The sequence below is a fragment of the Pseudopodoces humilis genome, chromosome 15 (assembly GCF_049639895.1).
Source record: "Pseudopodoces humilis isolate 2021_Gansu_Grassland_sample_001 chromosome 15, ASM4963989v1, whole genome shotgun sequence".
In the NCBI taxonomy this organism is placed as follows: domain Eukaryota; kingdom Metazoa; phylum Chordata; class Aves; order Passeriformes; family Paridae; genus Pseudopodoces; species Pseudopodoces humilis.
In genome coordinates, this window is record NC_142214.1 from 11,626,334 (window position 1) to 11,649,830 (window position 23,497).

Here is a 23,497-nt window from a genome sequence, read left to right on the forward strand (position 1 = left end):
TTGTCTCAGAGCAGTTTGTCTGTTTTTTCTCAGCAAGGCAGAGGACAGGTGCAAAGTGAGGCAGGCCCTACAGGGAAGAGTGTCCAGTGGCTGTGAGGCAGTGCCTGGGAATGGTGGATCCAGCCCTGGCTGGAATACAGAGCAGAGATAGAGAGCAGGGAAACACACTAAGAGAGAATGGGTAGGAGGAAAGGGGGAAAAAAAACCCACCAAAGTTTCTTTACAAGTTTTGAATTTCACATTATCACATAGTAACCATTTTGCTAAATACAAGCATATTTTCAGTCACATACAGGCAGCTAAATACAGCATTATTTTCACATTTCATTACAGTGCATAACAAAGCAAGGACAGTGTAAAGTATGCTTTTATTCTGGAGGTTCTGAGCAAGTTCAGTCTAACATGCAGATTGTTTTTAACATGTGGTAGAGACCACAGAAAGTTAGCTTTTGCTTTTTTTTTCTCTTTTTGTCCTAGAGTATAAGAGCTCCTGACCTTTAGCCTATGAAAGGTATCACCTGATTTCTCAAAGTCCCTCTAAGTCAAAGCATTAAAACCAGTTGTTAGAAAAGAATTCTTAGCATATCCAATAAGTATTTAATGTTAGAAAAATCATTCCAAATTTTGTACAGATGAATCTACATTTCCTGTATTTTAATAAGCTGTCTAGAAAATGCAAGGAATTAGAAAAAGATGTAGATAATGATTTCTCTATCATTTAATATAACAATTTATTAACTCTAAGTAGTTAAGACTGTGTACATTTTCTTCTGTAATGCTCCTCTTTAGAATTACAACACTTCTGTATTTAAATTGAAGATTCACTCTGAAGGCCTGAATGCACTTACTAGCTTAGGCTTTCTAGAATTTCTCCCTGGGAGCAGTAAAGGGGAATGTCCAAAACGCATTAAATAAAATATTGTCTGTCTCATGAAGTGATCTTTCCTCTCTGGCCAGGCTTTCACACGGGAATTACAGAATGTGACTATTGCTAAGATGTCTGATCCAACTCCTCATGGCCCCTCATGTCACACTCTGGCTCTGCCCTTGGGACTGCTGCTATCCTCAGACAGACACCCCCAGACACACCTAGTGTCCAGCTGGCCCCTGAAAAGCTGAAGTAGCTTGCTTGGTGGACTTTCCATTCAGGGAACAGAAACTGACCCTTTGGTACTGTCTGTCCCTGCCTTTGTGAAATGCAACTGACTGAGCTGGTCGGAGCAAATCCCACACTCTGCCCTGACATCTGCCCAGTTCCTGGGGTGTTCCCTGCATCCACCTTTGCTCAGCCAAAAACAGATTTTGTAAAGGGCACTCTTTTTTTTTTTTTTTTAAAAATGTATTTATTTATTTATTTACTTTCAGGGCACTCAACTCAACCCCAAGTGCCTGGCATTCACTGGCCTTTAGCATGAGGTGTTGGATACATTCAAGCCTATTTAAGCTCACCAAGAAGCACCAGGTCACTGCCACCCCCCTTGGTGGCATTTGCTCCCTATGCCCTCCCAGCAGGTACAGCGCTGCTGCTCCCCTGCTGACACCAAGAAGTGAAATTGTTCCTAGAACACCAAGAAACAAAAATGTTCAGGGTTTGGGTTGTTACGTTAGGTTTGCTGGAGGTTTGGGGTTTTTTTACAGTTTCAATATGGAAACCACAGGTTTTCTCTTAAAACAGACCTACCCATGTGCTGCTGCAAACTGCAAACAGGTTCAGAAGGAGAAACAGTCTGAACTCAATAGCATCAAGATCTGTATTTCTGTAGATGGGACAGATTAAAAAGCTGGAACAATTTTCTTTTTCTCTACTCACAGGCCTAAAATAAACACTAGATGCTTCCTGTGGCTTTTACCTAAACCCTCCCTTCTTCCCACTGCAGTTTGGTGTATAAAGCTTTCAAACACAAGTTAAAAAGTCACTATCATTTTGTTTGTTCACTTTCAATAGGCTGAACTTCCCTAATTTGCTACAGGAGCACAGTCACCCCACTGCACTTCAAAAGCTTGGGTTAAAATTTGGCAGAAGCAAAACTTTTAAGTGGTGAATGGCATTCCCAGAAAACATCCACCTACATACAGTTTTTGTGACATGGCTGTCACCCCATGATGGCAAATCTGAGATGGATCCTCTTTTGTCAAACTAAAACATGGAGGAAAACAAATTTTACTCTTGAGTGTGTCTTGAAGCTTTCCACCCGCTCAGACACTCCTGCTGTGTGTTCGTTCTACCTTCCCAGTGCCAGTTCTCTTCCACAGAGGCCAAGACAGAAAATGACACTTTAACAGCAGAAAGTACCGATGGAAGCTGTTGCTTTCTATGCTATTTAACTTCTTTAAGAGCAAATCTCAACTTTTAGGATGCCTGATGCACCTGAGTTAACCTTTTCAAGTTTTTATTTTGTTTGGTTTCTTTTTTCTCTTCCTCCTTTCCATTCTTCCTTGTGACCTGGCTGGTAAGGTCAGCACAGTGCTGTTACTGAAACAGAAATGGTGTGTCCCACTTGGCTGCAACACCCCAGTGTTAAGACATAACACCTGAGGACATGGTTTTCTCTTTATGCTCTTCATCACTTAATTCTACTGAAAAGCCCTGGACTTAGGGTACTTCCAAGATACTCACCCAGGCAGTAAATGAGTAAAAATTGCATTGAATAATCCCTATTACAGCAAGAGCTGCCACTCAGAGTCTTGGTTCAGCACAGCAAGAAAAACACTGTTAAGGGATGAATAATTTAAATTTTAATTACCAGTTAAATAACTACTGTTTTCCTCTTTAAATCCCACAAAATATTCTTTGCTATCGAACTACATTCAAGAACATATGAAAGAAAACTTGGAAGTGTGCATACCATGTCGGTAAACTTCTCTTGTGAAACTGACCTTATGAGGAAATGGTATCTATGCTGCCTTTAGACTTTCCTGGAAAGAAATAGCTGACACAAACCAAGATGTCCTCCTGTTTTCTCTGTCTGCCTGTTTTTCATACAACTGAGTATCCATTTTGTGTCTCCAAAAGCCAGCAGGGAACGATGGGTTTACTTAAAAGAGAACATGTACAGTAGCCTGGCATGTACCAGCCCATTCAGCTCTGTATACTCTTTTCTGTGTTGTGCAGCCCCTCATTTCTGCTTCTCATCTCCTTACAACATCCACATGCACCCTCACTCACTATCCTTCGGATTTGTAGCCCCCAGTTCTGAAAGGTTATTTGGAAAAGAATATTTCTTTCCAGGGTCTGTCCTGGTGTCCAAAACAATGTGGAAGGCTGTTCACAAGGGGAGTGTTGCTCTCCCTTCTGTCACACTGAGTTCACTTAGTAAAGTATGTTTGGTTAGTAGAGTTCATCATCACTCGCCTCTCTAGAGAAGCTCAGCACAAGCACCGTCTATCTGATTTCACCACTTCTTCTGAAGAGTGCACTACGTTTGGGACAAACCCACTCTTTACCCCTTCCCATCCCTCCTGGATTGAAATGTCCCCCCTTTTCACCAGCTCATATATATCACGAGTCAGATCAGTGAAGGCCTTCTCCACATTAATGGCATCCCGAGCCGAGGTCTCAATGTACTTCATACCATAGGCAGCAGCCAGTTTCTCCGCCTCGTGCCTGGTCACTTGCCGCTGTGTGTCAAGGTCACACTTGTGACCTACCAGAACAAAGACGATCTGGTATGGCTGGACGTGCACCTTTGTCTCCTCCAGCCACTCATGGACATTCTGGAAAGACCTGCGGTTTGTAATGTCAAAGAGGAGTAGTCCTCCAACCGAGTTCCTGTAGTAGGCTCTGGTGATGGACCTGCAAGCCAAGAAGCCACAACAGTATTAAATAACAGCTGTGTGAATATATATCCTTTAAGAAAGCAGTATTACCACGACACTGTCTACCTTGCAGAATATAGGGCAAGAGAAGGCCATTCAGGCAATGTCTTAGGACTTCTAGCTTGTGCTCTGTAGAGCTTGTAATTTAAAAGGAAACTTTATTTTGGCTGAAAGATTTCACACTTAAGTAACCGCCCCACTGATTTATTATGGCTCTCTTCAAAATTCCCACCACCACTTTTTTCTCTCATGGATTTCTGTATGCTCCTGGTTGTTGAGTCCCACCCCCCCACCATGTCAGTTCTCTGGACACCTGATCTAACCCACTGGTTTAGAAGCACTGTGGCAAATCAAAGGATTCAATTTAAACCAAACACCTGCTCTCTGAAAGCCACATAAAAACAGAAGGTCAGAGATCTGGAAGGCTGATCACAGGGTTGTAGCTCCCCTCCATATACCCAGGGCCCTGGGACAGGGACATCCACCCATCCCTACAGCTTCTTCCACTGCAGGATTGGATTACAGTGACATTACAGTGACAGGACACTGTCAGTGGCACTGACAGGAGCAGCACAACTGACCTCCCAAGAAACAGCAAAATTACACTAGTTTCCAAGAAGAATTGGCACTGGTCATGTTCCTGCCAAATAGTGACAACATTAGATAGTCCCCAAAAAGACCCCAGAACTGCAGGCTGTGTACATCTCCCAAAGCTCTTCCAAGCTAGGCCAGCCCAAGGCAGCCAAAAGCAACACAGGAAATAAGCAAACACAGGGACAATGCAGCAAAGCTGAGACCATGAGGATAAGCAGAACTACAGTTCAGTAACTACTACACAAGGGAAAACCAAGAAGCTGATGAACTGGTGTTCCTGCAAGTCATGGATTTGCTCTAAGTCCAGAAGCAATGGTCGATTTCAGTCCCTGGAAGAACTCACACTCAGGCCTGAACTTTCCTTGCTGGAGTAATATAAGCACTGCTGCATTTTTAGCTTAGGATGAGTCTTTTTTTTGCCTATGCAAGTCTGTTGTTAGGTGCCATTTGGTCCTGTAGTGTGTGTATTTGTCAAAATTGCCCCAAGAAAGGATGAACTAGAGTTTTCAAGAATTGTTTTATCAACAAACATACAGTGATGGGTGAAAATTCACAGAAAAAAACTGATGAAAGCCAGAAGCAGGGGAAAAAACATAGTTGGCTGTGTTTGGATAATTTCTCCTCTCCAACTGTTTGGCTTAGGGACAATAGTCACTGCACTGTTGGCACAGAGGGAATTAGATCTGCCTTTTGCTATCTGGCCAGCTGCAAATAGATATTGGCACTTTGAATTCACCCCCACATTGACACACCACATTTCTGTTTCTCCTTTGTGTTCCATGCCATCAGCCCTGGCTCCCCCCTGCCAGCAACAAAAATGCCTCAGGTACTTCTAAAAGACATGATGGGATCTAAGCTGAATGCTGCTTCAAGGTAAAATTAAGTGAAGGTCTCAGTGCCTCTTCTTAAAGCCTTTTCCACAACTGTTTCCTCACGGATCTGCAGGAGACAAAGCATATTGCCTTTATGCTGCACATCCCTCCCCAGTTCCCTTCTGAGATTTCTACCTTCCCTCCTCTTGCCACAATCACACACTGATGCAGAGCAGTACACAGACTTGCACCTACTTTTATGTTACTTATGTTAAACCAAGTTTTAACATACAGGCAACATCTCTGTCTGGGAACTCTGTCCCCTGCTCTGTACCCATGGTGGGGACTCCTGCACCCAGGGTCCATCCCTGTTTGTGTATTTCCCTCTCAGCCAAGGGAGAGCTGCTGGCTGGAAGGAAACAGCTTTTCTGTAGGTGGTGGTTCCAGGGAGCAAGGGCTGCACAGGCTTTTGCTAGCATTACACAACATCATGTTTCAGACAAGGAAATAGCATTACTTGAGCAATGAGAGATGGGCAAGACCTGCTGGATCTGGGAAGAATTGGACCCTGTTCTACAGCTCCAAAGCTGCCTCAACACTGCCCCAGGCAGCATGTTTTCGGGCCTGGTCTGGCAAAATAGAGTGGCACATGCTTAACTGTAATTTAAACCTTGACTGCACAGAAATTGCTACTAATTTACGGAGAGTGAAAGAGCTCACAACAGGGGTTCAGGAAGAGCAAATTTGTAACACAGCTGCTGCTCTGAGAATGCCAAGGTGTTTTCAAAATAACTACACTGGTTTTGTCCTCATGGGGAAGCTGTTAAACTATGTAAAGCAGACTGGAAATGCTCAAATCTGAAAAAGGGGAGCTCATTCTTACAGATTTCCCTCTTAAGAAATTCTCTGTGTTTGAAAAATGACAAAAAAAGTTTCAGGTTTCTGGAGAGCACCTGCTCCATTGTGCTTCTTGCCTATGACAAGTCCAAGGGGCTTTGGCTTATTCCAGTAACAGCTAATTCTTGTCTCTGGCCAAGAAACCTACTTTGTAGGAGGAGCCCAAGAGTTTTCTTCATCGGGCACAATTTGTCACAGGGCTAAGAGTGATTTGAAAGGGATAAACACAAATCAGATTTTACTTTTTTTTTTTCTTGCCCCCCCCCCCTCTATTTCAGAGTGCACAATAAAGGCCCCTGGGTTTGCTCCAGCTTTTTACATTGGGAATTCAAGTCTGCGCTTTGGGAAGGGCATTTCAAAGTTGCAAAATGGGATTTTTTTTAATGTCACTGACCATTCCTGCCCCTTGCACTGTTCCTGCCTTCGCAGGCTGCTGCCCACTGCAGCAGTGCAGCTGCCCTTGCACTGAAGGTCACCTGCTCATCATGCTGACAACCTGAGTGCCGGGCCAGGTCAGCCCCCAGCACCAAGGGCAAGCAGCCTCCAGGGCCCCAGACTTCCTAATGTGTAAAAGAAACTGAAGCCATCTGACAGCCTCTTGCTCTTCACAGCAATGGCAGGAACAGGGGATGGCACTCAGGTGTGTTTTCTGTAGACCTCAGCCAGAGATCCAAAGCTGAAAGCTGATGCAACTGCAAGCTAAAGCACCTCCTCACACAGCAGAATAAAGCACCAGCTCCTTGCCTGCAAGGCTTCAAGGTAGCACAGGAAAAAGCTGACAGTGGATAAGGACTAACTACTATACGTCCTGGGCCAGAAGCCAGTGTCACAGATGCGAGGGAAGGTGGTGAGGGGTGGGGGTAGGGGAGTTTTCATCTACTGAATGAAACCAAAACATTCCTCAGGCAAGTCATTACAGCATAGAAGTAGAAGCTCTGTGATGCTGCAGAGATGTGGAACACAGGAAGCAATCCCAGAGGGAGCAGGATGGAAGAGTGGATAACAGTTAGAAACGTGAAAAATACAAGCAAACAGGAGGCCAGGAGCTGCGGGTACACTCACATGCCTTCAAAATACATGCTGTCTGAGCAGCAGGTCTGAGCCCCTCTTTGGCTGGGACGAAGCCTGCTCCAACCAGGGCTGCTGTTTTTCCCATACAGTCCTGTGGGAAACTTGGCAGGGTCCCACATGCTGCTTTTATTTTATTTCGTCGAGACTTGGTTAACTGTTACTTAAGCTCCCAAATTGTCTCTGCCACGCAGCGCTCGGCGCGGCACTCTCCAGAAAGCACCTGTCACCCCTGTACAACCACAGATAAGGGTTTGTCCCGACCTTCCTCTGTCCTTACACCAAAACACATATTCCACTGTATTTCGCGAGCCTCAGCTTAAGTGTTCGGCTGTGAAACATCCTAGTCACTGCCTCCGCACCGGGGGGAAGCAAGAGGATGCACGGCCACCTCCAGGCTGGTAAAACGCGGACCCAGCGCCCCGTACCCCTCCCCAGCGGCAGCGGGGCCGCTCCTCGACATCCACACCTGCACATCCTGCACAACTGCATGCGGCCATTAGAGGTGGACACGGATCTCAGGCATGGGGATGCGGGTGGCACAAAAGGTGCCAATTTGATTCTTCTTTGTCTGATTTCCACAAGCCTCACTAGGCTGCGGGCCCCCCGCCCAAGCCGGGCCAGGCCCGCAGCCCCCGGCCCCGCCCCGCGGGTCTCACCGGAACCGCTCCTGCCCGGCCGTGTCCCAGATCTGCAGCTTGATCCTCTTGCCAGGCTCGATCTCCACCAGCCTGGAGAAGAAATCCACGCCCACGGTGGGGTCGGAGATCTGGGCGAACCGACCCTCGGTGAAGCGGCGGATAAGGCAGGACTTGCCCACGGTGGAGTCGCCGATGACGATCAGGCGGAACTGGTACAGCCAGATCGCCTCCATCCTGCTGTCGCCGGCCCCTCAGCGCCCGCCCGCCGCCGCGCCGCCCATGCCCGGCCCGCGGGCCCGGGGGCGGCCGCGGCCGCGCCGCTCAGGCAGGGCCCATGGCGGGCGGCGCTGGCCCTGCGCGCCTGCCGCTGCCCCGTCACCACCGGCGCATCCTGCCGAACTCCCGCCGCCTCAGCGCTGCGCCGAACGCAGAGCCGGGAGGGCGGCGGCGCTGCCGGCGCGGCCGCGGCGCCGCCGAACCAGCGCTGGAAACCGGTCGCGAGTCGCTCCCCCCCTGCCACAGAGCCCGCGCTCGCCCAGCCCCTCCCCGCCGGAGCCGAAGCCGAAACCGGGGTGCGGGGTGCGGAATGCAGGCGCGGCCGGCGCGGGTGCCGGTGATGCAATGGCGGCCGCGAGGTACCGCACTGCCGGGAGGAGCCGCCAGCCCCGGAACGCGGCGGTGCGGGAGCCGGGCGGGGCGGGACCGTGCGGGGCGGGACCGTGCGGGGCGACGGGAGCGGCCGGGGGGCCCAGGCCGAGGGGACCGGAGGCCGGAGGGATCGCCGGGACCGAAGGGGTCCCCAGCGGCCGAGGGGAGCTCTGCTGAGCCCATGGCTGTGTAGAGCTCACCTTCCTCAGCGCTTCACCAAGAGAAAAGGGGGGTCAAGCAGGGTGCGCAACATCATTCTGTGTTTTAAACCCGACACTCATTTTGGAGAGATTCAGGCTCCTCACTGCTGCACTGGGGGCTTCGTTCCCATTGAAATCTATCGGAGGAGCCAAGTGCTCCTGGCACTTCTGGAGAACTTCTGCACTGCCCCAGGGGCACCTGCACCGCACCAGCCTGTCTGGAAAGAGAAGGCGTCTTACGAAACCAAGCAAATACACATGCTTACACACATATATGTGTTTGTGTATATATACATATATACATACATATATATATGCATGTATATATAAAATGTATGTGTGTACGATATGTGTACGGTCTCAAAAATTAGTAATTACAGACATTAAATACCCAGCAACTTGAACACCACAAGTCTTAAATCCATTTTCCCTCACTTTGCTCAATTGGGTTCTGGCTCCACAAGGGTGTTCAGGAGCCCGAGTGGCCGTGAACCTCCAACAGTGCAAGCACGTACCCCTTGAACTGCCAGTCCTAGTTTTGCCCAGCCTATCCCAAAAAGGGAGTGTCACTGCCAGAGCAGCACACAGCCACTCTCCCCTGGCTCCGTGGGATATGGCAAATTTTGAGCACCTACTTTTAAAACTCTTGCCCGGGCAGAATTTTGATCTCTGGAAGGGAAAATGTATATTATTAAAACAGCAAGTAAAATGTCTGTATTCAGTCAGACACTGAAAGGAGGAATATTGACACTTTCAAAAACATTTATGAGTATGTTGGTGGGGTTTTTTTAAAAATAAAGATGGTTTCATTAAAAGCTCCTCCTTCATGACCACTATTGAAATAAATGTATTGAGAGTGGCTGTTATATTCATATATTCATAGGTCCTCAGAAAAAGGATATTTATACAGGCATGTGGTTTATGATGCAGGACTATGTAAGTTGGACTAGGACATTAGTCTTGAGGACATTTCAAGTCTTGAGAAATAAATGGCAAGGAACTTTTCCACTATTCTTTGAAATAAATTGATTAAAAAAAACAACCCCAAAAGATCCTACTTTGACGTACCTCAGGACAAGAAAGAAGATTGATGAAGCAATCTAGACAGCAACAGCAACAGTGCAACAGAAAAATATTAAACCTATAAATTCAAGTTAGTGGTACATTAACCAGTGACTCATTGCCAGCGAGGCTTTTTGGGGATCTGGTGCACTTTACTGAATGATTTCTGAGTACTCCAGGCCCATTAGTTGAAGCCCACAAACAATTGTGGTTTCTCTTCACTGTTTTTCTCTCCTCCCCATATGCTAGCACATACAGTTGCCCCATTCCCTTTCTACTACAGGTCTTACCTGCTCAAGCAGGCACAGGGCACTCAGTAACATTAGTTACTGTGAGTCACCCACCAGCAGCATCTCCAGGAGCAGCTCAAGGCCCACTGACAGTGGACATTTCCTGGCATGACCGAGGAGCAGCCAGGGCACCTTGACTTCAGGGCTGTGCAGAGCTGAGGAGACCAGCAAGGTGCCCAGCAGATCCTCTTGTAGCTAGAGGAATTCCTGAAGCATCAGGCACCTGTCTTCCCCAGCAAATCAACTTGAAGGACCCCGTGATGCAGATATTATGTTCATCTTCTCTGAACGCATGCATAAAGATGAACACCCGCTGCATGACTAGGCAGCCACAGTATTAATTAGCAACTAGTGAGAAGGTAGGAGCAAATGACATCCTGGGAGAGCCTTCGTTCTGGTACCATTTTAGAAAAAGGGAAATCTGGTGTCTGAGAGACAGTAGCCCAGATTTGATGCAAAATGAGGTTTGTTGGCTGAGGACAGGATGGCAGGTGCTGGTGAGACACCATGAGAGTATGTGCACTGATAGCAGCACTGGGAGCAGCCCCCGTGAGCTGATGGCAGCTCCCGTGAGCTGATGGCAGCTCCAGACTGGGGACAACTCTTCAGCACTCCTTCCCATGGCCCTGGGGGCGATTCCAGAGAAGCCTGTTTCCCCCTCAGAGCTGGTAGTCCTGGGGAGAGCAGCCTGAGCACAGGTGAGGGCAGGACTGATCCCAGAGCTCTCTCACCTACTGGCAGCACCTGTGGGAGTCCACAAGCAGGGTCCATTCCAGCAGGCAGCACCATGCTGGGAAGCCAAAGGGAGCTCTCGTGTAGGCAGTGCTGGCCTACACCCTGTGCTGTGTACAGTCAAACATGGGTGACAGCCCTGCCCAAGGGCTTTGTGCACATCTTGCACTAGGTGACAAACATCCACACATCAGCCACTTGAGCAATTAGTAAATTTCTTTTAAGGCATAAAAGCTGAGGAAATGAGGCAAAGGCTGGAGAATGACTCCATTGCTACCCTGTGCTCTCTGTAGCTTCTATCCCAGAGGGATTATATTCTCTCCCTTTTAGTGAGAGATGATGAAGCCCTAGCAGATACTTGGGCTTTTTGCAAGCCCTGTTCCTCAGGCTGGTGGGTGGTGATTGCGGTGCATGCTCCAAGTGGCAGGAACTCCCCCTTAGGCCTGGCTCCCCCCCCCAGCAGTCCTTATGTCAGGGGAGGGATGGTCTGGAGGCAGGCAACTCCTCTTCGGCAGGAATGCTGCTGTGAGAAATAAAACAGAGAAGGTACTGAGCCATGGTCAGGGATGTCTCAGAGCAGACACTCTCCTGGAGCTCAGCACTGCAATTCACAAAAGTACTTCACAGAATCATGGAATAGTTTGTGTTGGAAGGGACATTAAAGCTCATCCAGTTCCAAGCCCCTGCCATGTGCAGAGCCACTTTCCACTAGACCAGGTTGCTCAAAGGCCCATCCAACCTGGCCTTGGTTGGATTCCCTCTAAATAGATAATATTCCCTCTAAACAGTTCGGTGTTCCATTGTAGCTTAGCTTTTCTCTCAAACCAGTGCCCTTTACAACCCACAGCTGGAGGCTGAAGCCATCTCCAAGCCCAAAGCTGCACTACAAGGAGCAGAGTGCATCTGCACTGCACAAACCATGCAGTTTTAATGCCCTTTCAGTTTCCAAGGATACAAAAAACAATCAATCAGCCACAATCCCTTGCTGTGGATCTGGCTGCACAGGAGGTCTGTGTAGCAGCCTGTGTCTGTGCCCCAGCCTGGGCCAGTGCAGTGATCACAACACACTGGTGAACTGGAGCACCCACATCCACATGCTGTCATCCCTGGTCCTTGCAGGTATTATATTTTAGCCACATGCACAATGGAGATGCTCACTGTTGCAGAGATAAACTGCACCCAGGCAGAGCCCTGAGTCCCTCCACAACCAAACAGGCCAGACACCAGTCACTGAAAACAGTCATGGGCCACACACCAGGATGATGGGAGTTCTGAGAACAGGGCTGAGAACCACACAGAGCAAACAATTTATTAACTAGTTCTATAAAACATCACTGTTAAATGAGACCTATCCAGATGTGACATGGAGACAGATTACACTGTTGACAGGGATGTGATTGCACCCATGATCTATGGCTGACTCTTTTGCTGTAAAACCCAGGACAGAGGGAAGGCATTAGGGTGAGTTAGTGTTTATTATTTATATGGTGCCCACAGTTAGTCAGGGTGATGCAGAGAAGCATAAAGTAAGGGCACCACACAGTGCTGTGGAACTGACAGCCCAGTTGACAGCAGGCAGTGGGAGCATAATTTAGGACTTTGTGATGCAGTGACATCCTTACAGCCTCCAGCAGCAGTAGCAGGAGGAGAGAGCAGGCAGGGCTGAGTGCGAGGAGGCACATGGTGTAGCTTCTATCCCACCTTGGCTTTTGGCTGGGCTAAAGTGACTTTTGGAGAGGTGGAGTTCTCTGGCAGATTGGCAGCCTCTGTCCCCAGGAAATTTGTCTATTCTCTCTCACCAAATACTCTCTTGTCAGCAAAATGCCTCTAGTGCACAAGGGGATGAGCACTGTCCACCAAGGCAGTTCCAGGCATGCTGGCTGGGGCTCCAGGCGTGGCATCCTGCAGAGCCACCACTGGTTCCCCAATGTCACACTGGAATCAAAATAAGAGCAGTAAAGCAGACACAGGCTTGATAAAGAGCCCTGCCTGAGTGATGTTGGCTGTTCCATTAATGGGCCCCCATCATTATAGGAACCCATTACCTAAATGGCTCTCTTACACTAGGTGCCCAGGCTCCTTCTGTACCCAGCTGAAAAAGGTAGTAACATCTTGAGAGCTATTTATCCCACTCAGCTTGATGGGAAGAACTGTCCTCCACTACCACTTCTCCTTCCCTTAGCTGCAGAGAAACAAAGGGCCCTGCGCAGAGTAGCTGCCCAACTTCAGACAGCTTCAATTGCCCCATCCCCTGAGCAGGAGGCTCTGCCTCCTCACAGAGCTTAACAATGGCACAGAGATAGGGCTGCAAAGCCAGCCAGGATCCATGACAGTGTGAAAATGTGAGAGAGACTAATGCAGAGAAACTTCAGAAATAACCAGAGAACCCTCCTGAGTCAGAAGCAGTGCTCCAGGGCAGTGTTAGCATTTGCTTTGCAGCCAGAATGGACAGGGAAGATTAAACTCTCATACAGTGTGACCCACTTTGGTGGATGTGTACAGAGGATGAGGTTGTCCCCACATCCCTGCAAGTAGCAGAGCCACCCTCTGGTGCCACTCAGCACTCATGACACAGCCTCTAGCCCCAACAGCAGGCACACACAAACAAGTCAGCTGGGCTTTTTGAAGAGACATAAAACATTTGCAAAGCATTTCTCTGTGACAATAAATTAAACAGCAGCTCCTTACCATGCAGAGGGCTCACTCCAGATGCAGCTCCTGGTGTCTTATTTCAGATTACCATCACATTAAAATGGTCATGCACAGGCTGATCAAAAAGGGGGCCTCCCATCAAGAGATCATTATATCTGTCTGAGTCTGCCTGAATCCTAGCACAGATCCTCCACGGGGAATATTATGTCCTTGTAGCTGTTCTTCCCAGGAAGGGAACAGGATCTGCTAAGAGCAAATAGAAGCCATTACAATCAGGATAAATTAATAATGGTGAGTGCGAAAGAGAGAGGAGGGAAGGGAAAGAGGTTATTGTGATTTTTCTTGCTATAAAGTGGGTGTCTGAGCTACTTATATTGCCAGAAAACAGCTCCCTAGCTTCCCCTCTGAGTCCAGAGTTCAGACTGCTTGCTTACAAGAGCTACTTTGGATTGTTAACAACTACTATAATGGTATTATGGGTTGTTAGATGCATGAAATCTGACTTCTGTTCCTGCTGGTAGCGTCTCAAGTTTATCAGCTGCACAGGCTAGTCTGTAGAGAAAAGGCAAAACACACTTGCAGTCACTCTGCCCATCACCTTTCCATCACAAGCTGCCATGCCTGTTGAGGATTAGTTGTGGGGGTCTTTAAGGTGCTGCAGGGGGTAGGACTTGTGGCTCTGTGGTGTTATATAGTTTCAATTTTGTAATATACAGGATGCCAAGTAATTCACTAAACAGCAGAAATGCCTTCATGTACAGGATTCCTTCCTTTCTAAAGCAGGGCTCGTTTAGCTAGTTTGGGTCCACAACAGAGGCTGAACAGCCCAGAGACAAGTTCAACCATAATATGATTTTACAAGATTTTAAAAAGCAAATATCTGCCTACTGACACAAGCACATATTTCATGTCACTTGCAGGGCACCAACTGTACATCAGCCCCTTTCCAGCTGGAATACTTACTGGAGCCCTTGACTATGAATCTGAGACCAGCAAACCTGGCAAGCTCAGCCCCTGCTCCTGTTTGTGTTTTTCCACTTCTTCTAGGATGCTGCTGCCTGCTAACAGCTACACCCTTCATTCAGACTTTAGTACCTGAGACAAGCATTTAAGATGAGTGAATGGGAAATTAATGCAAACCAAAAAGGAGCTACATTTGGGGCTGCCAGACTCCTGCAGGGCTCCTGAAGGAGACCTATCTAGCTCTCCATCATTCCCATCTTTCTCTCAGATCTCACATAAACCATTTACAGTAATTTCTCCATGGGTCTTCTGGAGACTGATGTTCAGTTTTTGCATCTTCAACCAAGCAACCAAGCAACCAACCTGTTCAGAAGTGTGGGTGAAAATGGCAAACACCCGAAAAGTGTGGGAATGGTCACTCTGGAGTTGCCCACTGTTGCTCAAACCTCATTGCTCCAAATCAGCCATCTCCTGCTCAGGACAGGCCAGGAGCTGTCTCTCCAAAACACTCTGAGTCTCCTGTGTCCTGACAAACTTCACCCTGGAAGAGCTGCTCCTCCTGGCAGTACCAGGAACCTCCCAAAAATGCATCCTCTGGGAAGCAGCAGCGGCTCCTGGCTGACCTCATGGGAAGGGATTTCTGTTTCAACGGCTCTCCAGTGGTCAGTGGATCTTGTGCAGCAGTGATGCTGTTGGGAGCTCCAGGAACATGTACCTTACACATCTGTGCCCTGTGCCCATTTGCATGGGCCTTCACAATGAGCTTCCCAATTTCTGCTGACATCATCTGTGACAGCACTCAGAAGCATCCCCTCTAACACCTGAGGGGTGCAAAGTAAGCAGGTGGAAAAGAAAAAGGACTGAGTCATGAAAAATCTTTAAGTACAAACCAGAAAACTAAAACAAATAATCAAACCTGGTGCTGAATACACTCATGCTTAGTTATCAGGATCAGAAATGCATTTATTCAGCTTTTGATACACCAGTCTATTTGATACATTTTTGACTTAACAAGCCTGCAAAAATGCAGCATTTTTAATTTCAACACATCACGTTATTATGAGGGTTTATTTAGCCAGCATATTTTTTTTCTCCAAATCTCTACAGTACTTCAATTTTTTCCCTGTCTTGGTGAAGGATAAAGCTAGGCAATTATTTAGTAATGGATAATTAATTCAGCCACTTCTTTCCATCTCTGCTGAAACACTCATTCAAGATTCAATAATCCTTTCTTTCTATTCTTTAGTTAGCTTCTAAACTATTTTCAACAGTTTCTAATACCTTTAATATGAATAACTTTGAATGGCCATAGGCCACACATTAGATTTGCCTGATGAAGCAGAAATGCTTTCTAGAATTTTGCTTTTTCTCCTTTTTTTTTAACACTGAAAGATTTCCAAGAAAAAGTTATATAAATCAGACATAACCTGGAAGAAAGTACATTGACTCATAAATGCAGAAGCCTCATGGAAAGCAGCTGCCAGCTCTAGTGTAGGTGATGAGGTTTGTGTTTGATATTAAAAGGATGATGCCTGAGGGTTCCAGGCTGTCAGCCAGCTTTCCCTGGGCCCAGTAAGTCCCTGGGATGACTCCTGTGTCCAGCAAGAGCCCAGGGGTCACAGTCAGCTCCCACTGCAGCGCTGGCACCGGTACCTTTGTGTGCAGGGAATCGAGACACACAAACCACATTCACTGGCAGCACAAAGTCTCACCTTTTCATGTAGCTTTGCTTGACCCATTCTACAAAGAACTAGTAAATACAGTCAGAAAACTTTAAATTTGTTTTTTCTTTTTTTTTTTCACCAGTTACAACCCCACTCCTGTTGCCATCAGCACACACTCACAGGCCAGAGTCTGTTAGGTTCAGCATTCACAGATAACAAATGTCAGCATCATAAACTACATGCAAACAGGCCATTAACCTTATACCCGCAAAATACTCTGCTTCTGCACAGGACACTGGCAAGAAATGTATCTTAAAGCATTTTATGATAAAGTGCTTTCTGCGCAGTAAGTGAAACACAGAGCATAGCAAATTTTACTGCTGTGGGTGCGGAGGAGCCCGCCAAGTCCGCGATCCTGGCTCTCCCCTGGAGACAAGATACTTCTCTGTAAGAGAGAGAAAATGTCTCACTCCTAGGGATCTTTGAGTTAGTTATGTTAAACTGTTGTGCCCCATTGGTGTTCCCCCCTGCTGTCCCACCCCGATACAGGTATCTCGGGCTCCCCCAGCCCCTCTCCTCCCCTATATATATCCCGGGTTTTCCCCTGTTCGGGAGATTAGCTGTTGCTGGCACCCTTCGCCAAAGCTCTGCCTGAATAAAGGTTTGTGCTCGGCGGAACGCTAGACCAGCTTTCTCGTCCCTTCTTCCCCTGTTGCCTGCCCGCCGCTGCTGAGCCGAGCTGGAATCACTCGCCTGCCCGAAGTCGCACACACGCTCTTCAGCCCAGCCCTTCTCAGGGCAGCTTCTCTAGAGAAGTCGCGATGCTCCGGCCCCTCTGTCGCAGCGGCATACTGCCTCAGAATCAGCTGTGTGACAAAAATGTGTGGGGTTTGGCAGAGTAATCTTTTACTTTGATAAACTATTAAATGCCAAAGAAAGCTTCTTAAGTTAATCAGGGCTTAATTTAAATAAACAAGCCAGCAAAAGATTAATAAAAAATCCTCAATGGAATCTGAATACAAAAACAGTCTCACAATGTCTAATGCCAAGTTCATAAAAGTGACTCTGCTGGGATGACTGGCCCACTGACCCCCTTTTTCTCCCCTTACTGGCACCACCAATGAAATAGATGTTAATTTTTTTGAAACACCAACACAACCATTTCCAGTTCCATTGATGCAAACAGCACTTTTGGCAACATTGCCATGCACTAATGGTGCATGAGGAGGAGGAGGTGGGTTAATTCTGTTTTCATGATCGAGAGAAATCAGCTGAACCCACCAGGAAGAGACCTGGACCTGAGACAGAGCCCCTAGCATTACCAAACACTTTCCCAGCCACAGCAGAAAGTCTGCCTGCAGGAATATCCTTATCCCTGTGGACAGGGCAGCACCCAGGAGGAAAGCAGCAGTTCCATGGGTAACTTCACTGCAACAAGGCACCACCCACCTCTGCGACCAGGGCTCCTTGCAGTAGGTAAGTTATACATTTGTATAAATATTCACATGTTCAGCACCTAATGTAAAGATAATATTTTTTTAAACTCTCAAGTTAGGCCCATTAGTGTTATTTTATCCCACAAAGGTAATAAATGACCAAATCTTGGTAAATAAAACATGTCAGGCTGGACCCCCTACAAAGTATTTTCGGGCTGACATTACAGATGTATCAGCTCCTTCATTAGACAGTCATTGTTTAATTCCGTTGCTCTATGGACTCTCTCCTAGTGCTTTTATTACTGTGTTCAGTGCATTTCCAAGTACTTTTTCCAACTGCAAAACCACTTTAATTCTTTATTTTTTCTCATGAAAGCTGCTGATTATCTCCCAAATGTTTCCATTTAAAGAAAAAGTCTTGTTACTTGTTAAAGGAAAGTGTACATTTTTCCATTAATTTATTTACAACTATCTTTGCTATGCTGAAAATTCACAGTAGGCTTGAGTTAAATAAAATCAATCCACTGAAGAAGAATATCAAAATAATCAGAGAGCCAAAATATAAAGTCAGATAGTTATAAAAATTATTTCTTAATGACATTTCCCTTGCCCTTTCGCAAAAATGTTTCATTTTGACACAACAAAATTTAACACCTCTTTTGCTTGCTTTTTTGTTATTTAGAATGTGATGAAAATAGGCAGAAGATAACCAACTGATGACTAAAGAAAAATGTTATAAATGCAAAGGCAGATTTGGGTTAAATAAAAACAATTTATTATAAAACAATTTCTATAAAAAAATAAACAATGAGGGAAAACCACAATAAAACAAACAGCGCAGCGCTGGGTGGACAGGGGTCTATACCCAAAGGTATAGGTGTTCCCAAATCCACGAAGGAGGGTAAACTGTCCGGGGTTTTTATAGGGATTTTTAGCCTTGAGGCCAAATTCCAGGCAGGCACCATTCATCAACAGTCCTTGATTGTGGTATGATTTGATTCCCGGGCATTGGAGAATAGAGTCGATTGGACGTCCGGACCGAGTCTCCTCATATGTAAAGAAATTCTGAGTGGCTCTTGTGGTTCAGGCCATCCGGATGGGATGGCTGGATCCGGGTTGGAGCGATGAATATTTCGGTTGGATTTTTCCTTTTGTTTACTTGATGGCTTCCCCAACGGTAGCCCGCAAGGCGAGGTGTTCGGGTCCGGTGATGAATATCTCGTCGGTGCTTCTCCGGTTTTGGCTTGATGTTTCGTGTCCTGCCTATTCTTCCCCGTTGATGGTCACCGAGCCTGTCCTTGTCAGTTTGAGGAGTTTTTTTTTTTTTTTCTGTCAGCTTGATGGGCCGCGTCCTGTCTATTCTTTTGTTGATGGGCGCCGGCTAGGATCGTTATCCTTTGAGTGGGAATTCGTGGCTAGATCTGGGAAGGGCTTGTGTGTCATACTGTACTTTATATTTTATAGTATTGTTATATACATTTATTTAGATTTTTACGAATTTTTACAAGTTCATTTCTCACAGTCCCCGCCTAATAATTCATTACATTAAAAATTCGTGTTATTTCATCCAATTCTGCAGGGGAGGACTATAATTTTTTTACTCACATTCATCTTCTTCCCAGTCTGTTAACGAATTCTCACTATATGCTTGTGCCAGGTTATATTTATTTTCAAACTTCTTTAAGGCTTTAATCACATTTTCGTTTTTTTTTTTCCTCCTCTAATTTCATTAGTTTAGAGAGAGGAGTAGGTCTCCCTTGCGCTTTCTCAGGATCAATTGGAAGTGTGGCAATCTGCATTCCTTGCACAACAGAGTGAATTAGTCTGATGAAGCAAGGAATTAAGCAGGGAAGGAAAATGATTCCGGCAACTGAACAAGTGATGAAAAATACTAGCTTCTTCCACCAAGCCCCTTGCCCGAATATCTGGTCCCACCAGGAGGCTTGTAGGATTGAATTCCATTTTTGGACTGGCACATGAGCTACTTTTTAATTTCAGCAGCCAATCCTTTTATTGTTTCTCCGTAATCGTCTATTTCTATACAACACTCGGATTCGTTGTATCTGCCACACACTCCTCCCTTCTCGGCTAGCAAATAATCGAGAGCTAGTCTGTTTTGGTACACAAAAGCTCTCATTTGTGAATGTTGTTTGGCTAGGAGTTCTAGGGCTTCTGAAGTGTGGTTGGAAACTATCTCTACCACCGCTTGTAATCTGATAAGTCTGTTGAGGAGATAAATGGGGGTTCTGTAACCCCAGCTGCCATCATTTGCCTAAGTAGCGGCCCGTAATATTGAATGATCCCTTTTGGCAGGTCATTCTTCCTCGTTCCACTTCTGGTTGCCTCCCGCTATTGGTAGTTTCCGTTTTAATTCCTTCCTTTGTCTGTTTAATGTCTCAAAGAGAGGGGCTCAATGATTTACTCTCTGTTTTAGGTAGAGTAAAGAAAAAGGACCGAATTATTCCAAGTGTGCAGGATCCTTTCTATTTTCTGGGTAGCTCGCTGTATGCCTTTTCCACATATCTAATATATACTATTAGGAGCTTTTTAACTCTTGTTCAACTTTGCTGGATCATCTTAATATTCCTTCAATCTTATTAGCTCATGGAAGGGATTGGCCCCAGAGTTTTTGTACCAGTAAAGTTCAATTATTTCCATCCATTCACAGTTATTCCCCCGGGAGCGACTCCAATAGCCCGCGGGTGGTTCAGGTTGCCAGGTTTTTGTTTTGCTTTCCGAATTCACCGTGAGTGTGCTTACACACGGGGTATAGCTTACTAAATCAGTGAATTCTTTTCCTTCTGGTTTTTGTTTTGTTTTTGATATTTTAGAGCTTTCTCATTTTTAGAAGTTACTCTGGGGTTAGTCCCTCTCCCTTCCAAGGCCATCTTTCAGCTGATTTTAAACTGCCACAGATCTAACAGTTAGATAGACTTAATTCTGTGGCTATTTCTTGCATTAGATCTATGAAAAGATTCTGGTTGGGGTTTGGCAACCCCCAATTGCTGTATTGTTTCTCTAATTGCTCATAATGTTCACTAAGAGAGTTAAGCCTCTCCTGTTCTAGTTTCTTTTTCTGAGCTTCTGCTTCTTGCCTCTTTAACTCTAGGGTTAATTGTTTTATTTTGTTTTCAGGGTCTACCCCTTCTTCATCCCTGGAGAAGCAGAATACTTGGTTGAATTGCAAACATACCCGGTCATCACTACTTTTTAACAAATCAAGGATTATCGGTTCATTATTAAAAAAAGCCTTTTTTTCATGTTTTAAATTTTTACTTTCCCAATATACTTTCCCTCCTATGGTACACATTTTTAAATTCGTTTTATTGTAACATAAAGGGTTAACCGCATAATATGCCAAAAAGGTGGATTGTCTTTTCCCCCCCTATCTAGACCGTTTTGTTACATTGACTGCAGATTGGAATTGGGGGAATCATTTCCACTTCTCTCTTATACCTGAAATGGGAATTTTCAGTCTTTCTTTTCATAGGAGTTTAAGACTGCCCCGTTCTTAAGCCTTGCCCCTGAGTGGTAACACTGGGACCTTCCCCTTTAATTCACAAAGATTATACTGAGTGCTGTTAGACAAACAACGTTCCGGAGGACAGTAGTTAATTATTCGTCTGGTATCTGTGGCAGTCTGACACTGCTCACACTTCCCCAGGAGACGCTCCCCCGGAGGTACCTCGGGAATCATTCTCTCGGCTAAGCACACGGCTAGACTCAGGAACATCAGGATTCCCCACCGGTGTATCCCTCTGCCTTGCCCTTCGCCCGTATAAAAATATACGGCGGGGATTACCATCTTCTCGGCAGCAGGGATATTCTTCAGGGGCCCTTGTAGTTCTTATGGTGTATCTCCTTTTAAAGGTAGTCCACCGAGACGACTTAATCGTGTCTGTCCTGCACGGTACTTTTACTGTTTTTCGGCACTCAATTTCCAAAGCCTCTGCCTTGGAGTCTAGTTTCCCTCTTATCCCCTTTTTGAAAAAGTAGGAACCACTCAGGAGAGTCGAGTTTCGACAATCTCGCCCTGGTGGCAAGTATTAAGAAACGGCTAGTCAGCTCCTGTTCTTTAGTCAGACAATTGGTACACAGTCTCTTAGGTTTGTACTCTCCCCAACAGTGGGTTACTCAAATTTGTTTACAACAAGCACATTTAAAATGTATAATGGAAAAAACAATCACAGTTTGCGTTGATGTAACTTATCTGGTCTGCAGCTCTACGATTTTAGAAACAATCATGTACTAATTTTTCTGAATAGAAACTGAGCAGGATTTTTTGTGCAGTGGTTTTCAATTCTAAAACCGGGTGAGCTGATTAAGATGGCTTCATATTTTAGAAGCCTGGGATCAGTCAGCCACTTCTCTGCTTTTTGCTGCAATATGTTTTTCACATCGTGGGGAGTGGAAACTACCAAGGGAGGAAAAAGTTATTTTCCTTGCTTCTCTTATTAACAGAGCCACTGTTACAATTGCTTGTAAACACGTAGGCTAACCCCGACTGATTGGATCTAAGATCTTTGAAGCCTATAGGCTTTCTTTTGTCTGCCCATTCTTGAGTCAGGACTCCCTGTGTTGTTTGTTTACTCACATTCACAAACAACTGGAATTCTTTATTCGTATCTGGTAGAGTTAGTACCGGGGCAGTCATAAGAACAGTTTTTAATTTCTGGAAATTAGACTCATTCTGTTCAGTTCACTTCAGCCTGTCAGTGTTTAATCTTTCATACAAAAACTTCACTTTTTCACTGAAAACCCTCAATCCACTGCCTGCAATATCCCAAGAGCCTTAGAATTTGTCTAATTTGCCTTTTTGTTTTTGGTGCAGGCAATGCAAGGATGTCTGCTACCCTCTCCGGGTCTAATTTTTCCTTGAGATATCCAATGTCTGAGGTATTTTATTTTTTATTTCAGGCTCTGGTGAATTGCAGCTTGGGATTTTGATACTTTCAAACTTTTCTTTCTTAGAAAGTTTGACAAGGCAATCGTGCTTTTCTTCACACTCTCTTCAGTCGGTCCAGCTATTAGCAAGTCATCTACATACTGTGGAAGCTTTGTCCTGTCTTCAAGAGCAAAATTGGGTTAACATTTGTTCTAAAGCTTGTCCGAAAAGGTTCGGAGACTCCACAAACCCCTGGGGGAGGACCGTCCACCTTAGCTGTTGCTTACGGTTTGTATCTGGGTCCTCCCACTGAAATGCAAAATAATTCTCTACTCCTTTCATCCAGAGGGCAAGTCTAAAAGCATCTTTCAAATTAATCACACTATACCACATATCTTCTGGTGTGAGTCTATTTAGTAAAGTATAGGGGGTTGGCTACCACCGGGAATTTAGTCCGGGTCTTAGCGTTTACCGCTCGTAGGTCCTGGATGATTAATCGGACGCTACTATCCGTCTTTTTACAGCCAGGGATGGGGGTGTTGTGTTGAGACATGCAAGGCTCTAAAGTACCCTCGTTTAGGAGGTCATCAATTATTTGTTTTCAACTCCCTTCTCTCTTTGAATGCTATACTTCAGGGTTTATTTTCTTTTCATTTTTAGGAGTCAACTTTAAATATTTTCACCACTAATTTAGAATTTTTAATCAAGATATTAATTCTTAAAGCAACAATCATGTCCCTTCTCAGTAAATTGTAATCTGCTTCTTCTACTAATAGCAAATTCCTTAAGCAAATTTTATTTTCAGATTCTATTTCTACATCTTTTATTACAGGCACTTCAAAGGGGTCTCCCTTTGCACTGATTACAAAAACTTTTTCTCTGCTAGCCACACATCCGTATGGCAATTTCTGCAGGGTACTTTTCTCTGCCCCAGTATCTACAAGAAAACTTACTTCTTGTCGTTAGGGGCCCACTTTTAATTTTATCAAGGGCTTCTTGGATGTTCTGGTCTCTAAATTAAAGAGCCCCTGACACTCTTAATCTTCTTGAAAAATTTTCTCATCTTTTATTCTTTTGTTTACAATTCCGCCTGAACGTGTCTTACTTTTTTACAGTAGTAGCATTCCGGGCTCTCTC

General features: G+C 45.6%; 1 protein-coding gene across 1 annotated transcript; it reads right to left on the reverse strand.

Annotated features, from left to right (window-relative positions):
• Positions 1-215: 215 nt before the first annotated feature.
• RAB39B (RAB39B, member RAS oncogene family) lies at positions 216-8,126 on the reverse strand. The gene is made up of 2 exons (XM_005530017.3): positions 7,847-8,126; positions 216-3,793 (listed from the first exon to the last, which is right to left on the reverse strand). The coding sequence occupies exons 1-2, from the start codon at positions 8,059-8,061 to the stop codon at positions 3,367-3,369; spliced, it is 642 nt and encodes a 213-aa protein (XP_005530074.1). The 5' UTR covers positions 8,062-8,126; the 3' UTR covers positions 216-3,366.
• Between the last annotated feature and the right edge of the window lie 15,371 nt (positions 8,127-23,497).

Excerpts from the sequence above, each read along its gene's own strand:
- RAB39B (XM_005530017.3), bottom strand. The coding sequence starts at position 8,061 with ATGGAGGCGATCTGGCTGTACCAGTTCCGCCTGATCGTCATCGGCGAC. Across the intron at positions 3,794-7,846 it reads GCCGGGCAGGAGCGGTTCCG|GTCCATCACCAGAGCCTACT; the intron begins GTGAGACCCGCG and ends CTTGGCTTGCAG.